At 41.4% G+C, this 17,560-nt stretch overlaps 1 protein-coding gene, 1 long non-coding RNA gene and 1 other non-coding gene across 5 annotated transcripts in view; 1 reads left to right on the top strand and 2 right to left on the bottom strand.

Moving 5' to 3' along the window:
* LOC106998150 (uncharacterized) overlaps window positions 1–17,560 on the bottom strand; it is an 88,136-nt gene that overhangs the window by 13,426 nt on the left and 57,150 nt on the right. Inside the window, exon 4 of the long non-coding RNA XR_013403305.1 lies at window positions 887–1,795. This is a non-coding gene — a long non-coding RNA (uncharacterized LOC106998150). The remainder of the gene's footprint in view (window positions 1–886; window positions 1,796–17,560) is intronic.
* The window catches only part of CFAP57 (cilia and flagella associated protein 57), a 76,577-nt gene that overhangs the window by 16,543 nt on the left and 42,474 nt on the right, over window positions 1–17,560 (top strand). For 2 of the 3 annotated variants that reach the window (XM_028834875.2, XM_028834872.2), the window contains exons 6-10: window positions 4,407–4,546; window positions 5,322–5,487; window positions 6,363–6,476; window positions 12,845–13,057; window positions 15,094–15,267. In XM_028834875.2, coding sequence (XP_028690708.1) covers window positions 4,407–4,546; window positions 5,322–5,487; window positions 6,363–6,476; window positions 12,845–13,057; window positions 15,094–15,267 — 807 coding nt within the window. Of the gene's footprint in view, window positions 1–4,406; window positions 4,547–5,321; window positions 5,488–6,362; window positions 6,477–12,844; window positions 13,058–15,093; window positions 16,312–17,560 lie in introns of those variants that run through there. The other variant, XM_077960760.1, reaches the window with a different exon arrangement.
* LOC144338913 (U6 spliceosomal RNA) lies at window positions 5,539–5,645 on the bottom strand. The gene has a single exon (XR_013413305.1). It is a non-coding gene; the product is annotated as a U6 spliceosomal RNA (small nuclear RNA).

Raw genomic sequence — 17,560 nt, 5'->3', positions numbered from 1 at the left:
TCTTACTATAGCCACTCCAGCACTTTTGTTGTTGCTGTTTGTATGGTATATCTTTTTTCATCCTTTTACTCTCAATATATTTGTATCTTCGATTTCAAACTGTGTCTTATAAACATCATATAATTTAATCTTTTTTTATTCAGTCTGACAATCTCTGACTTTTAATTGGATTGTTTAATCAATTCACATTTAATGTTATTACTGGCATAGTTGAATTTATGTCTACCATTTTACCTTTTTTTGTGTGTGTATCATGGGATTTTTGTTCTTCTATTCTTCTCTATGCCTTCTTTCACATTAAGTAAAATTTTAATGTAGTATTTTAGTATCTTTATTTTTCCCTATATACTTTTAATTATTTCTTAGGGCTTACCATACACATTTTAACTCATTATAGTCAAATTCAATTTGATTCAATTTCATACTAACTTAATGCTAGTAACATATAGAAATGTTACTGCCATATAGCTACATTCCCTTTCCCCTTTTTAATAGTATTATTGTTATACATACTACATCTATGAGTGTTACAAACCCCAATAATATATTCTTATAATTATTACCTTATATAATTGTATATCTTTTAAAGAAGCTGAGGTCAGAATGGGGAGCAATTATATATTTATAGTCTTTTTATGTTAACCTTTACTATCATTTCTGGTTCTCTTCATTTGTTCCTTGAGCTTGAGTTACCATTGAAGTCATTTCTTTAATCCAATACACATTTGTTCCCACTCATCATTTGTGTGCCACTACTGGGAAATATATTACATTTCTATATGTTATAGGCACAACAGTATATTATATGCATATTGTTTCATATAATTGCTTTTTAAATCAGCTAAAAGATGATGAAATATATATTTATATTGTCTTTTATAATTACCTTTACCAGTGCTCTTTGTTTTGTGTGGATTTGAATTACTGTCTGGAGTAACTTGCTGTCAACCTGAAGGATTTCCTTTAGTATTTCATGTAAGTCAAATCTGCTAGCAACATATTTTTTCAGTTTTTGTTGGCAATGTTTTTATTTCACCTTCAGTTCTAAAAGATAGCTTTGCTGAGCTTTTGTTTCACAGCTTTTTCTTTAAGCACTTTGAACATGTTATCCCATTCTCTTCTGGCTTCCATTGTCGTTGCTGAGATATCTGCTATTAATCTTATTGGGACCCTTTTGTAAGTGATCAGTCATTTTTCTATCGATGCTTTCAAAATTTTCTTCTCGTCTTCAGCTTTCATTATTTTTACCAAAATGTGTCTGTTTGTGGATCTCTTTGTGTTTTTCCTACTTGGAGTTCATTGAGCTTCCTATATGTGTACATTGATGTTTCCCAATAAATTTGTAATATTTTCAGCAATTATTTATGAAAATGTTTTTTTCTGTTCCTTTCTCTTTCTCCTCTCCTTCTAGCATTCACCTTATGCATTAGTTGGTGTGCTTAATGGTGTCCCACATTTTTCTGAGGCTCTGTAAATTTGTAATTCTTTTTCCTCTCTGTTCTTCAAATTGCTTAATTTTTATTGATTTATAAAGTTCACTGATTCTTCTGCCAGTTCAGATCTATTATTGAGCACCTCTAGTGGATTTTTCACTTCAGTTATTGTACTTTTTAACTCTAGAATTTCTATTTTCTTACAGTCTATCCCTATATTGATGGGATCCTTTTATTCTTCTCTATTTGATGCATATCATTTCTATCTTTACTTCTTTAGTCATGGTTTCCTTTAGTTTTTTGGACACACTTGGAATGGCTAATTTCAAGCCTTTGGGTGCTGCCATAAGGAATTTTGTTGCCTGTGAACAGAAAAATGCAAATTAATACAACTCTGAGATGCTTCTTTATAAGAAGTTTTATTATTATATTGTCAAAAATTAAAAATCCAGTTATTACCAGAGATTTCTGAGGACAGGGGAGAATGATAATCCTAATATGGCAATGATGGGAGTGTAAACTGATACAGCCATTCTAGCAAGGAATCTGATAGTTCTTGGTCAAATAGAGAATGGATGTACCTTGTTATCCAGTAGTCTGCACTGGATACATACCAGGAATCTGATCCTAGAGAGCCATTAAAGAACATGCACAGGCCGGGCGTGGTGGCTCATGCCTGCAATCCCAGCACTTTGGGAGTCTGAGGCAGGTGGATCACGAGGTCAAGAGATCGAGACCATTCTGGCCAACATGGTAAAACCCCGTCTCTACTAAAAATACAAAAATTAACTGGGCATGGTGGTGCGTGCCTGTAGTCCCAGCTACTCGAGAGGCTGAGACAGGAGAATCACTTGAATCTGAGAGGCAGAGGTTGCAGTGAGCCGAGATCACGCCACTGCACTCCAGCCTGGCGGTCAGAGCGAGACTCCATCTCAAAAGAAAAAAAAAAAAAAAAGAACATGGACAAAGATATTCACCATAGTGTTTGTAGCAATGGAGAGTTGAAGACAATCCACATGTTCATCCCTAGTGGTAATGGAGAAGTAAAGTAGCTAGATGTATATTGTAGAATATCAAACATCAGTTAGAAGCAAATTATACATACTGCAACATAGATGATTCCTCAAAAATATCATGTTGAGAAAAAAGTAAAAGTACAGAGTGAGATCTGAAGCACAATGTCATTTATAGAAATATTAAACACATCTATATATAATCAATGACATACATAAAAACCATTTGTTGGTGCCTACTTATCATAGGGAGGAACAGAAGTAAAAATTGAGGAAGAAAGGAGTGAAATAAAATTTGTCTTACATGAATTTATGATGAATCTCTGCAAGTCTGCTTCTGAGATGCAAAACGAAAACAAAGATACAGAAATCAAGGAAATACAAGATAATGTCATCAGACGAGATTTAGAATTGGAAGAAAAAGGTTGGAATGTTTGAAAAGAGAGAATAAATAGTATGAAATACTTATCTTGGTTATTTAGAAAGTGAATGTATGGAAAAATATGGTAGAGTTACCAAGCAGGGTTAAATGCCCACTGAAGGTTTGTGATCATGCATTCACAGTGAAACCAGTAAGCCCACTAGTGTGATTCCCCATCATTACATGACTCCTCAGGCAGAGGAGGAAGCAAGAGCATTGCTTTTGTTTTTAAGACAAGAGAGATTTGAGTGTGTAAAAGCTAATAGGAATGTGCTCATAGAGACAGGCAGGTCGAAGATATTGGAGAAAGAAAGGGTAACAGATGGAGAAGAATAACAATAACCTGTGCCTGCCCACCCAGCATAGCATCTCTTTCTCTGAGAAGGTAGGGTCTACAGCCATAACACCCTGAATGTACCTGATCTTGTCTGATCTCAGAAGCTAAGCAGGGTCGGGCCTGGTTAGTACTTGGATGGGACATACTAGGGTAGGATAGAGTGGATACAGATAAATTTATAAGTGGCAGAGGGGCAGAATTTGCAAAAAAAAAAAAAATCCATTTCAGCCTTTGTCTTAGCTTGTGAACAGACCTAAATATGTACATCTCATTAAATTTCCCAACGATCACTCCTCATTCAGGTGTTCCAGAAACAATGCCTCTGATGACAGACATCTGTAACCTACATAACCAGTGCAGTAGGATGCATTTCAATTTAAAATCATCCATCCAACTCTCATTTGCTACTGGTGATAATTAGTACAGTCTCTCCAGAGAGAAAATTACTTATCCAGATCCTTAAAAATCATTCATACAATTTTTCCCAGTATTCCACTTCTAGAAATGTATGCTAAGGAAATAATCAGAGAGATACACAAAGACTTGTACAAAGATATTTAGTCTAGTGTTATTCCTATAATAAATAACAAAAATTGGAAGCCACTTAAATGTTCCTACAGCAGAGGAAGGGTTAAATTAAATTCAAAGATATCCATTGAAGAAAATATTTTATTGCCATTAAAATAATGTTTAAAAATAATATTGGCTCGGCCGAGCGTGGTGGCTCATGCCTGTAAACCCAGCACTTTGGGAGGCCAAGGCAGGCAGATCACGAGGTCAGGCGATCGAGACCATCCTGGCTAACACAGTGAAGCCCTGTCTCTACTAAAAATACAAGAAATAAAAATAAAAATAAAGAAAATTAGCCGGGCATGGTGGCAGGTGCCTGTAGTCCCAGCTGCTCGGAAGGCTGAGGCAGGAGAATGGCGTGAACCCAGGAGGCGGAGTTTGCAGTGAGCTGAGATTGCACCACTGTACTCCAGCCTGGGGGACAGAGCAAGACTCTGTCTCAAAAATAAAATAAAATAAAATAAAATAATAATATTGGCTCAGGAAAATATGCATAATATTCAAACAGTTTAGCCGCAGCCTAATTTCTGTGCACCCAGGCTAATTAATGTTCTTGGGAACTAATTAGAGCTGACATGTACAGCCAGCCTTTTGCTTACTCTGCGGGATCTTGTTCTGTATGATTTCTCTAGGGGGAGCCTGCTCACTTTGAGTATTTGATGTATCCATTGCACTCAGCACCCATCACCGGTCTAGCTACCTGCATCCGCAAACCCCTCATAGCCACCTGTTCTCTGGATCGATCCATCCGCATTTGGAATTATGAAACAAAGTAAGGAATGAAAGACTTGCCTACTTTAGTATGCAAGACTCCAGTTTTTAATTTGTTTATGTGTATTATTTTAATTACAGTGTTTCAAACTTTAATTACTTAGAAGCTTTCAGTTGGAAAAGATTTTTTAAAAATCAAGTCAGTCAGCCTACCTGTTTCTCACTCTTGCATGGGCTAGAAAACTACTTTGTGGTTTACTTAATGCTTACCACATGCCAGACACTGGGGACATGAAGATATGAAGATGACACCCCAGTCTCTCACCTTCTTACATAAACTCCTGTGTCCCTCCAGCTCTCCTATCCCCTTGTTTCCCACAGGAACTGCTCTCTGCTTCAGGGAGCTCTCCAGACCCTTTCTTCCTCCTCTTTCTCCCAGGACATCACTATCCCAACCCAGATTTTACCTTCTGGCACAGCTTCCCTGGGAAGCTCCGACCCTAGTTGGACTCCCACGCCCCACTGTTTTCTTTGTTCTTGTGTACAACTTCTGGGGCTTCTAGGGAAAAAATACTTGGACAATACTCATGAATTTTGGAATCTAAACAGCTATGTCTTCAGCATTGCTAGACCACACTTTGACCAATCTCCTTATCTACCATGCTCCATGCTGGACATTATACCCTCATAACCAAAATCTAGAAAAGAGAGGAACCAACAATTGCAAATAGTAGTATATCTCAAATACTATCATAACAACATATATCAGATACAGTGGATGACTGGAGGGATTTAGTGAGCTAGGCTTACAATTCAGTGATTGATCTTTTTCACAGCACTCTGGAACTATTCAAGGAATACCAAGAAGAGGCCTATTCCATCAGCCTTCATCCATCTGGACACTTCATTGTAGTAGGGTTTGCTGACAAACTACGCCTCATGAATCTACTCATTGATGATATACGTTCTTTCAAAGAATACTCTGTTAGAGGATGCAGAGAGGTAAAAAACTGCTGAAGACAAAAGTCCAGTTTCTTTTTTTTTTTTTTTTTTTTAAATATGGAACGCTTCACGAATTTGCGTGTCATCCTTGCGCAGGGGCCATGCTAATCTTCTCTGTATCGTTCCAATTTTAGTATATGTGCTGCCGAAGCGAGCACAAAAGTCCAGTTTCTTAGAAAGCCACGGCTGAAATATCAGGAACTAACATGGTCTGGGGAGGTGGGACCAAAATCTGTCTTGGAGAACTATAGTGGCTTAAAAAAAGTGAGGAGGGGGAAATCCAGTTCTTTTCCCAGCAACCTTATTGAGTATATGCTTCCATCCCCATTTTCTTATGTCCACCAGACTATTTCATTGAACCTAAAACCTTGTGAGATCCCCACTATGATAAGTCCTGTCTGTAATGGTGGAGTATTAGCAAATATTTTAAAAGAAAAGTAATCTCAGAATCAGAGTCACAGCTAGGAAGGTGAGGTTGGAGACAGGAGCCACGGAAAAATAAGCATCGATGGTGAGAGGCAGGAAAGAGCTCATCAGCTTTCCCCAAGGTGACTTGTACAAACAAGGCAATGATTTCAGGAATTACTTCCCCTGCTCTAAAACGTGCTTCTACAGGCAGAATGACTGCTTGTGGTCCCAACGGCTTCATGATTTGCGGGCCTGGCAGTGTCAGCATCTGGCCACTATGAGTCACAGGAATAGTGAAAGTGTCTGAAAATGTCAGCGACTCCTCAATCTCGTCTGCACCTTACCCCCACTCCCACCCTCACATGTAGTTTCAGTCCGAACTCTTGGGAAAATCACCTCTTGACTGTAACCTCTAATTAGACTGCTCGCTTCCTGCTTGCTTGCTCTCTTGCTGTCTTTCCCTGTAGTGTTCCTTTAGCAACGGAGGTCACCTGTTTGCTGCAGTCAATGGAAATGTGATTCACGTTTACACCACCACGAACCTAGAGAACATCTCAAGCCTGAAAGGACACACAGGGAAGGTGAGTGAGTGAACGGTCTCCAGGGAAACAAGGGGCACAGAGCCAAGCATGCCGCCAGCCAGTGGGATGCAGGTGAACAAAAGAGAGGTGGTTCCTTTCCTCATGGGTTCACTGTCTACTTGGGGAAAGACACAATAAAACAAATGCACAGACAAATGTAATTACTAATTGCAGTTCCACTGAAAGAAAAACATGGTGTTGTTATGAGAGAAATAATGAAGGGGGCGGCATAATTTAGGTGGCTGTATTTGCAAAGGCTTGGTCCTATAAAAGTGAGTAGGAATTAATCAGACAGAACTGGTGGGGATAATAATTGCGGATAGGGATCCAAAGGCCAGAGATGGGAGATTCATGGGGTGTCAGAGGACATGAAAGTCTGTGGACCTGGAATGTGGTGCCAGGATAAACCATGGGGTAAAGATGGGCTGAGATTGGAGAGGTCACAAGGGCCCAAATGCATGGAAACTTGTAGGCTTTGTAAGGATTTATCCTTCTTATTCCTTGAAATCATTGAAGACTTTCAGGGCAGAGAATGATATGACTAGATTTGCATTTTGAAGGATTACTTTGGCTGCAGAGTGAAGACTGTTGAAGGGGGCGAGGGTAGAAATGGTAAGAAGGCTACTGTGGATATCTACACCATAGATAATAGTGGTGGTGGTACAGTTAGGGAGAAGTGGATGGATTCAGATGATTTTAGAAAGTAAAGTCATGGGCTCATGCCTATAGTCTAAGCACTTTGGGAAACTGATGCAGGAGGATCGCTTGCACTCAGGAGTTCGAGACCAACCTGGGCAGCATAGGGAGACCCTGTGTCTACAAAAAGTAAAAAATATTTGCCAGGTGTGATGGCACACACCTGTGGTCCCAGTTACTTGGGAGGCTGAGGCGGGAGGATCACTTGGGCCCAGGAAGTCAAGGCTGCAGTGAGCCATGATCACACCACTGCACTCCAGCCTGGCTGACAGAGTAAGACCCTGTCTGAAAAAAAAAAAAAAAAGAAAGAAGGAAGGAAGGAAGGAAGGAAGGAAGGAAGGAAGGAAGGAAGGAAGGAAGGAAGGAAGGAGAAAAAGAAAAAAGAAAGTAAAATCACTAGGTCCTAGAGTAGTAGATTAGATGTGAGACATGATTAAGAGGAAGAGGCATGGAGAGGGTAAGAAGAAGTCAGCAGATGAATTTGGAGAGAAGAGGCCATTGGAAAAGAGAGGCATTCTAGGCAGAAGGACTTGTTGGAGATGATGAAATGGAGGTATGAAATGGAGGTGCTCATTGGTTCATATGGCTGGAACACTGGACACATTTGAGCGATGATAAAGAGGTAGTAGGAAAGGTTGTCTGCATCGTAGAAGGTAGTGTATGCCATGCCAAGGAATTGGACTTTAGTCTTTCAGTGACAAGAAACAAGGGAAAGGATTTAAGCAAGAAAGTAATGGGATCAGAAAGGTAACTCTCTAAACAGTGTTGAGGAAGGATTAGAGTGGAAGGAAATTGGAGTGATGGAGAGCAGCTAGGATGTGAAGGTGAAAGTTGGGTTAGGAACTAAACCATGACTTTAGTAGCGGAGGCAAAGAGAAGAAAGAGATGAAGTTCCATTTCGGCCATGTTATATTTCATGTGCCCAGAAGTGTGATGTATGTGTGTGGAGGTCAGGAAAGAAGTCAGGGCTGAATATGAAGATTCGGGGAATTAGAAAGTAGAGGAAGTCAGAGGCATAGATTAGATCACCAAGGGCCTATGTGGAATCTGAGAAGAATATTGGACAGGATAGGGGAGACCAACGTTTAAGAGACTGGTGAAAGAAGAGGAGCCAATGAAAGACTGAAAATAAAGATACGAAGAGAACTCGGAATCAATAATTGTCTCAAAGAAGCCAAGGAACCAAACAATTTCTGAAAGGTTGAAGTGGTCAGTGGTACTAGATGTCAGAGGGAGGTCATGTAAAGTCCAAAACTGACTATTGACTTTAGCAAATAACAGGTCATTGGAAGAAAAAGTAAAAATTTGTGGAAAGTGAAAGTGCTATGTAAACACAAGCATTTTTGTTTGTTTTTGAGACAGAGACTCACTCTGTCACCTAGGCTGGAATGCAGTGGCGCAATCTCGACTTACTGCAACCTCCACCTCCTGAGTTCAAGCGATTCTCCTGCCTTAGCCTCCTAAGTAACACAAGCTCTTTTTTTGAGACAGAGTTTCACTCTTGTTGCCCAGGCTGGAATGCAATGGCGCAATCTCAGTTCACTGCAACCTCCGCCTCCCGGGTTCAAGCGATTCTCCTGCCTCAGCCTTCTGAGTAGCTGAGATTACAGGCATGCACCACCACGCCCGGCTAATTTTGTATTTTTAGTAGAGACAGGGTTTCTCCATGTTGAACTACCAACCTCAGGTGGTCTGCCCACCTCGGCATGAAGGACTTTCTTTACTATTTCCTGGAAGGCAGATCTTCTAGTAAAAAAAAAAAAAAAAAAAATGTTTTTATTTATCTGAGAATATCTTTATGTTCATGTTTATCTTCATGTTTATCTTTATGTTCATGTTTGTCTCACTTCCGTGAGTGACACTTGAGGTGTATGTGCGCACGTGCATACGTGTGTGTATGTGCAGGTGTATAAGCCCCTGATCTTTTTGGCTTGCCCTTCATGGCTTGGATCTTTCATTCTATGAGCAAACTGGGTCAGGAATCATTGGGGCACAGTTATTCTCAGTATGCTGAGCTTGGAGTGGAGCTTCTTCCAACAAGTGAGAATGGGCTGGGGGGAAGAGAGTCTGAACCCTCTCGGCCACACCTGCTTGGAATAGAGTTTCTGCAACATGGGGCTGGGGTAAGAATAAGAAATCCCAGCAGTTTCCCTTTCTAGACTTAAATCATAGCCCAAGTACTGAAAGTAAGAAAAAAAACCTTACATCCAGCAAAACTGTATTTTTATATTTTAAACATGAAGATAAACTCCTACTGCTTCTGGCCTCCTTTGTTTCTGAGATAAGTTAGATATTATGTGATTAATCATTTTTCTCTTATGGCTTTCTATATACATATATATACATATATTAGATGGAGTCTTGCTCTGTCATCAGGCTGGAGTGTGCAGTGGCACCATCTCAGCTCACTGCAACCTCCGCCTCCCAGGTTCAAACGATTTTCCTGCCTCAGCCTCCCGAGTAGCTGAGACTACAGTTGTGCACCACCATGCCCAGCTAATTTTTGTATTTTTAGTAGAGACGGGGTTTCACCATATTGGCCAGGATGGTCTCGATCTCTTGACCTCATGATCCACCTGCCTTGGCCTCCCAAAGTGCTGGAATTACAGGTGTGAGCCACTGTACCCGACCAGCTTTCAAGATTTTCTTATCTTTGGCTTTCAACATTTTGTTTTTGATGTGTCTGGATCTAGATTTCTTTCCATTTGTCCTACTTGGAGTTTATTGTACTTCTTGGATGTGTAGGTTAATGTTTTTCAACAAATTTGAGATTTTTCAGCATTATTTATTTGAATATTTGTTGTTTTTCTCTCTTCTCCTAGTGCTCTCATTACAGTACACATATGTGGGTGCATTTAGTGGCTGCCCACATTTCTCTGAAACTCTGCTAATGTTAATTTTTCTTAATTAGTATTTCTCTCTGTTCTTCCAATTGCACAATCTCTATTGAGCTATTTCAATTTTGCCAGCTTAAATCTACTGTTGAGCCCTTCTAGTGAATTTTTTGTTTTGGTTATTGTACTTTTTAACTCCAGAATTTCCATTTGATTTTTAAAATAATTTCTGTCTTCTTATTATATTCTCTATTTGATAAGGCTTGTCATCCTACCTTCCTTTAATTATTTAAGCATAGTTTCCTTTAGTTAATTGAACTTATTTGTATTAGCTGCTTTGAAGTCTTTGGCTGCAAAATCTACCATCTGGGCCCCTTCAAAGGCAATTTCTATTGCCTGAATGCTTGCTTGCTTGCTTTTTCTTATTGGTCACACTCTTTTTGTTTGTTTGTTTATGTTTCAATTTTTTGTTGGCTGAAGATTTTAGACAATATATTGTAGCAGTTCTGGATATGTGTCCCCCCAGGAGGTTGTTGTTGGTTGGCTGATTATCTGTTTCATGACTTGGCTGAGCTAATTCTGTAAAGTCTGTTTCCCCTGTAGTGTGCAGTGTCTCATATCACTACTCAGATATTTTTCATCTTTTCTTTTAGCCTGGCTACCTAGGGTTGCCCATGAGTTGCCTGAGCTGCTAATTAGTTATGTATTGTGCATAAACCCCCTTAGCCAGTTAGGTGTTTACCTTTTACTACCAGATTTATGTGTGGCTTGGAAAATGCTATCACAGTTCAGAGAGTCAATGGCTTTTGCATCATGTTCAGCCAGAGACTGGTAGTTTGGATGTCCTCTCTCTGATTGTACATAAGAGGGTACAGCCTTGGGCATGCACAGAGTCTTCCAGGCTGTGAGGGATGAATATGATTTTTTTTTTTTTTTTTTTTTTTTTTGAGATGGAGTCTCGCTCTGTCACCCAGACTGGAGTGCAGTGGCTCTACAAAATACAAAAAATTAGCTGGGCGTGGTGGCGGGCGCCTGATTTCATTTTTAAGCCTGGCTTCCTAGGAGATGCCCCTGGGTTGGGAGAGCTTAATGTTCAGCGTTTGGTGGACTGTTGTGTTTGGTAGGCCCATTGTGCCAGTGAGACTCTGCCCTATGTTAATGGGTCTTTGTGTAGCTTAGGAGATGCTTTCAAGTTTTCCCCATATCCCACTCTGACTGCACCTGAATCAGTACAGCCTAGCACATACATAAGACCTTCCAGCCCCTAGAGTTGTCTGTTATCCCTGAAGGGCTCTTCTTCCCTGTCCCTTTCCCTTGTTCTATCAAAATTCCACTCCTCTGTATCATTTTGCTTACATCCTGGAGTTATCAGCCTCCTTTGAATCACTTTCCACCAAGATCTCCATTGTTTTAGACAATGCCCACAGGCATGGACGTTTCCATGTTCTATTCCAAATAAAGTCAGTCCCCTCAAGCAGAGCTGAGAGCTCCCTGTCTTAGCACCTGACTTTCCCATGGTCAGAACCTTTGCTCCACTGCACCAGAGCTGGGGCGGGGACCTGCTTTTCCAGGAGTAACATCTCACTTCCGTGAGTGACACTTGAGGTGTCTGTGCGTGCGTGCGTGTGTGTAGGTGCACGTCTGTAAGCCCCTGGTCTTTTTGGCTTGCCCTTCATGGCTTGGATCTTTCACTCTACGAGCAAACTGGGTCAGGAATCATTGGGGCACAGTTATTCTCAGTATGCTGAGCTTGGAGTGGAGCTTCTTCCAACAAGTGAGAATGGGCTGGGGGAAAGAGAGTCTGAGCCCTCTCGGCCACACCTGCTTGGAATAGAGCTTCTGCAACATGGGGCTGGGGTAAGAATAAGAAATCCCAGCACTTTCCCTTTCTAGACTGAAACCATAGCCCAAGACCGGGAGCTATGGGGAGAGGGAGTCGCTTGTCTTGGCCACACCTGCCCAGTGTGCACAGCAGTGAAGTTTCTTGAGCGAGTCATGGCTCAAATGCTGCAGACCCTGTTCTTACTGGGATTGAGCAGATTTTCTTGAATAAATGTTTTTCCATTTGCTGTATTCCCTGAGGACAATTTCCAGAGACATTTTATTTATTTTATTTTAGACAGGGTCTCACTCTGTCACTGAGGCCGGAGTACAGTGGTACACTCATAGCTTACTGCAGCCTCAACCTCCCCAGTCCAAGCCATCTTCCTGCCTCAGGCACATGCCACCATGCCCAGCTTACTATTTTTATGAAGACAGGGTTTCACTATGTTACCCAGGCTATTCTCAAACTGCTGGGCTGAAGTGATCCTCCCACCTCAGCCTCCCAAAGAGTTGGGCCTACAGATGTGAGCCACTGCACCCAGCCTTCTAGAGACTTTAAATGATTATTTTTATCATATTTACCAGTTAACCTACATTGTCAGAGAGAAGGTCAAGTTGAGGTCCTTACCCTGCCATTCCAGAAGTCCACTCTCTCTGTCCTATTTTTGCAAGTTTCTGTGAATATATAATTATGTCAAAATGTTTTGAAAAAACAGCAATAATTGGTTGGTTCTAGCCTTAAGAAACCTGTATGATTCAGTCTTTACGTTCATAACGTGAAAAAGAAATGGGAGTGTCTTTTTTTGCAAGTGTCATAGAAGTAATTTGCAAGTGTCATAGAAAACAGAATGTGTACATTCACAAGAAGCTACGTTTTGTGCTGACAGAAGGGCCTACAGCAGGAAAGGATGTTCTGCTCAGTCTAGTGGAGCACCTGAGGAGTTTGCACCCTTTTCTGTGTTAGGATGTATGTGTGTATATGCTCTTCACTGGATATGTCTTCCTCTCCTGCAGATTCGCTCAATTGTGTGGAATGCAGATGATAGCAAACTGATTTCTGGTGGCACAGATGGTGCTGTGTATGAGTGGAATCTGTCCACAGGAAAAAGAGAGACAGAATGCGTGCTCAAGTCTTGCAGCTACAACTGTGTTACTGTCTCCCCCGATGCCAAAATTATCTTTGCTGTTGGATCAGACCACACCCTCAAGGAGATTGCGGATTCCTCGGTGAGTCTGCCCCTGCCCCGCCTCTGGGCTGCTGCACAGATCTGCAGGGACAGCCTCCTGTGCTTACAGCAGAAAGTATGCACGGAATGAGGGCCTCTGTGTACAGGGCCCCTTCTTCCCAAGATAACATCAGGCTCCTCATTCCTTTTGGATTAGCTCAGTTATCGTCACTTCCTGAATTTCCTGCTCAGTTTCCTTCCTGACTGGGTGAAATTGTAAATTGCGGCCTCTTTTTCATTTCTGTTTTACTTGCTGTCTGTAACTTCTCTCCCACCTTCCAGGCATGGAGGTCATGTCATCTCTAAACTGCGCTCTTACCCTTGGTCTGCACTTAACTTTCCTGGGGTAAAAACCTAACTACAGAATGCACTGAGTAACACCAATGATGCACCACATAGACTATAAGATTGTAATGCCATAAGATTATAATGCCAAATTTTCACTGTACTTTTTCTGTTTAGATATACAGATATTTTCCATTGTGTCACAGTTGCCTACAGTATTCAGCATAGTCACGTGCTGTTCAGGTTTGTAACCTAGGAGCAGTAGGCTGTACCACATAGCCTAGGTGTATAGTAGGCTGTCACAGCTAGGTTTGGGTAAATACACTCCATGATGTTTGTGTGACAAAATAGCCTAACCATGTATCCCATATCAAGCAATGCATGACTGTGCAGTTAGCTGCTATCACCTAGGCTTGCCACTGTATTCTTCTGAAATCCCCAAACTCTGAAACTGTACAGTTACACTAGGCTCCAAATAGTGAAGGGAAAAGAGAGGAGCTAAGCAAGGATGTGTCCTACAAACATGGCCTGTGCGCTCCTCCAGCTGGCTCCTCCCACTTTTCCTGTGACTGGTGCCTGGGAAAGTGTGTACATACCACGGCAGCAACCTGGCCCAAGGCAGGTCTCCCTGGGGCTGGAACACAGTTGACAGTATGGTGACCCTCCTGTGTACTCCTGAGTAGCCCGGTCCTAATTCAATGGCAGCTATCAGTGCTGTGCCAGAATAAAGCCCCTTTAGGGCAAGGCCATGTTTTGCTCCTCTTGGCAGCCCTGCTAGCTGGCACACTGTGTGGTGCACAGTGTTCAATAAATGTGTGTGTAGGTGGGTCGGTAGATGAGTGCGGGAATGAGTGAGGGAATGGAGGGGCGCTCTGATAGTATGGTAGTCCCGCCTTATCCACAGTTTCAGTTACCTGTGGTCAACCAAAGTCCAAAAACAGGTGAGTACCATACTGTGAGTAAGATATTTTGAGAGAGAGAAACCACATTCGCACAGCTTTTATACGGTATTCATATAACTGTTCTATTTTATTATTAGGTATTATTCATCTCTTACTGGGCCTAATTTATAAATTAAACCATATCATAGTTATGTATGTATAGGAAAAAAACATAGTATATATAGGGTTCAGTACTATCTGTGGTTTCAGGCATCCACTGGGGATCTTGGAACATATCCCTCGAGGATAAGGGGAGACTAATGTATAGTTTTGTTTATGTAATGAGCATTAATAAATGTTGCTGAATACATTTATGACCAATAGCCCATTCTCATTTTGAAATGCACCCAAGCATAGCAGTCAAAGCAGAGACTGGAGCCCACCTAGGTACATGAGTTGAAGCAAGTCCCTTGTCACACAGATGGTCCATCATCTGTAGACTAGGGATAACAGTAACTGCCTCAGAGGGTTTCATGAGGATTGAATGAGTTGCAACATGGAGAAGGCACAGAACAGTGCTTGGCACATAGTAGGTGCTATGTGAATATCTCTCTTTACTGGTATTATTCCTAACTCATGAAACTGGTTATTTACCAGCAACACAACAAGGAATATCCAGTTTGCACCTTTTTTTTTTTTTTTTTTTTTTTTTGTGCTAGGCACTATTCTGGATGCCAAAAGGGATAGAAAAAGCATTTTTTAAAGACAGGCCCCTAGGGATCTGTTAGAGGAGAGGGCGAGAGACAATGGCACCAGGACATGGAGGCCACAGCTCGACCCCTCACATTGAGCAGAGCTGCCTGTGTCCCAGATCCTTCGAGAGATATCGGCGTTTGACGTCACCTACACCACCATTGTCATCTCGCATTCCGGACGCATGATGTTTGTGGGCACCTCAGTGGGAACCATTCGTGCCATGAAGTACCCTCTGCCTCTGCAGAAGGAATTCAATGAGTACCAGGCCCATGCCGGTCCTATCACCAAGGTGAGTAGGGCCCTCTCCCCAGGAACCCAGTCCCACACCTGCCTGCCACATGCCTTGTTCGTCCCTTCAACCTCCCAATGTCTTTTCTCTCTCCTTAGTCTCTCTTATTTATTCATCCATCATTCATTGAATCACTGTCTATTGACTATGAATATACTCTTTGTTTAAAACTACTTCCAGGAATTCAGCCTAGGAAATCATCAAAGATACACCTAAAAATGTATGTATGATGTTTTCACCATAATATTATGCATAATAAGGGGCCATTTGGTGGATGCCGTAGCTACTGTGAGTGTGGCCTGCGCTTGACCGCGGCTGCCTCCTTCTCCAGAGAATGGCCCGCACTGAAAGGAGCCATAGCCCTGAAGATTAGCCCCTGAGGGTACGAAAGGCCACCCCAGGGGCAATACCATGAGTACACATTTGTAAATTGTCCTTCCATTCACCCTTCTCATAAAGTAGTGTCTGTGTTCAACAGTCAAAACGTGGAAGCAACCAAGTGTCCACCGACAGACGAACGCATAAGCAAAAGATGGTATATCTGTACAATGGAACAGTATCCCGCCTAAAAAGGAAGGGAATTCTGCAAAGTGCTACCACATGGATGAACCTTGAGGATGTTATGCTAAATTAAATAAGGCCAACCACAAAAAGATAAATACAGTGTGATTCCACTTTTAGGAGATACTTAAGCAGTCAGAATCACAAAGACAGAGTGGTGGTTGGCAGGGGCTGCGGGACGGGGAATGGGGAGTGATGGTTTCATAGGTATAGAGTTTTGGTTTTACAAGACAAAAGGGTTATGGGGGTGGTTGGTGGCAATGGTTGCACAACATTACAAATGTATTTAATAACACAAACTGTACACTTGAAAATGGTTAAGATAGCAAATTTTACAGAATATGTATTTTACCACAATTTTAAAAATGAAATTAAAAAGAATTATCTTGCATGCGAAATGGTTGCCAAGAAATCATAGTCAATAGTAAATTCAAGGTTATTCATAGTGCAAAAAAAAAAAAAGCAATGTCTGTACCTACACCGACCCCCTGAAAAACAGGCACTGGGAAGGTGTGCGTCTCCTCTTCCTTACTCTCGCTTTCTGCAGATTGAATGACATAGACCTGAGGTTTTGAATTATGTCTCAAACTCCATAGTGGCTTACCTGCAACACTAGCTGTATTAAGAAAAGGTTTCTCATTATGAAACAGAACATTTCTGTACCAAGCCTGGGCCTTGGGTCTAAAGTAAATTACTACAACATATTCCCCATCTTCCCTTCAGATCTGCTAAGTTTTGTGGATAAGGAATTTATTTTTCTGATTATAGAAGCAATGCATGTTTATTTTTAAAATAAAAATCCTTGCCAGGCGCAGTGGCTCACGCCTGTAATCCTAGCACTTTGGAAGCCCAAGGCGGGCAGATGATGAGGTCAGGAGATCGAGACCATCCTGGCTGACACGGTGAAACCCCGTCTCTACTAAAAATACAAAAGATTAGCCGGGCATGGTGGCGGGCGCCTGTAGTCCCAGCTACTCAGGAGACTGAGGCAGGATAATCACTTGAACCTGGGAGACGGAGGTTGCAGTGAGCTGAGATGGCGCCACTGCACTCCAGCCTGGGCAACAGAGTGAGACTCTGTCTCAAAAAAACAATCAAAAAAATCCTCATAATAGCATCATCATTTCTTTCATGCATTTCCTTCTACATTTCCATGTGTGTGTGTTTTAAATAAAATTAAGATCATACTGTGAGGCCACTCTCGTGACCCGCTTGTTTTTAACTTCACACTACTGTAAGCGTTTGTCCATACAATTAAATATTTCTCAGAAGCATGACTTTAGTAGCTACACAAATATCCTATCCTATGATGGACTGTAACTCACTAACTCTTCTCTTGCAATTAGGCATTTAAATTATCTTATGATCTATAGTGAATAGCGCAGTTTACAAATTTATATTTGCATCTCTGATTCTCTCCTAAGACTAAATTCCTGGAGAGAGAATTCCTGAATTCAAGAGTGTTGCCATTCTCAAGATTCTTGACACATACTGCTGATTGTGAGAAGACATTTTTCATAGTTAACTCTTTTGTTTTAACTGTTTATATTGAAATACTTATAGGTTTAGAGGAAATTTTAAAGATGGCACAGAGTTCCCATGTACCCCTCACTCAGTTTCCCCCAGTCATTACATCTCCTAGAACGGTAGCAAAATATCAAACCAGAAAATTGACACTGGTCCACACTGTATATGTATTTCTGAATTATTTCTCACATGCAGTTTGTGTAAC

This window comes from Macaca mulatta, chromosome 1 (assembly GCF_049350105.2).
Source record: "Macaca mulatta isolate MMU2019108-1 chromosome 1, T2T-MMU8v2.0, whole genome shotgun sequence".
NCBI classification, from domain to species: Eukaryota; Metazoa; Chordata; class Mammalia; order Primates; family Cercopithecidae; genus Macaca; species Macaca mulatta.
Note: the sequence above shows the minus strand (reverse complement) of the source record. Positions and strands in the feature narration are given on the sequence as shown.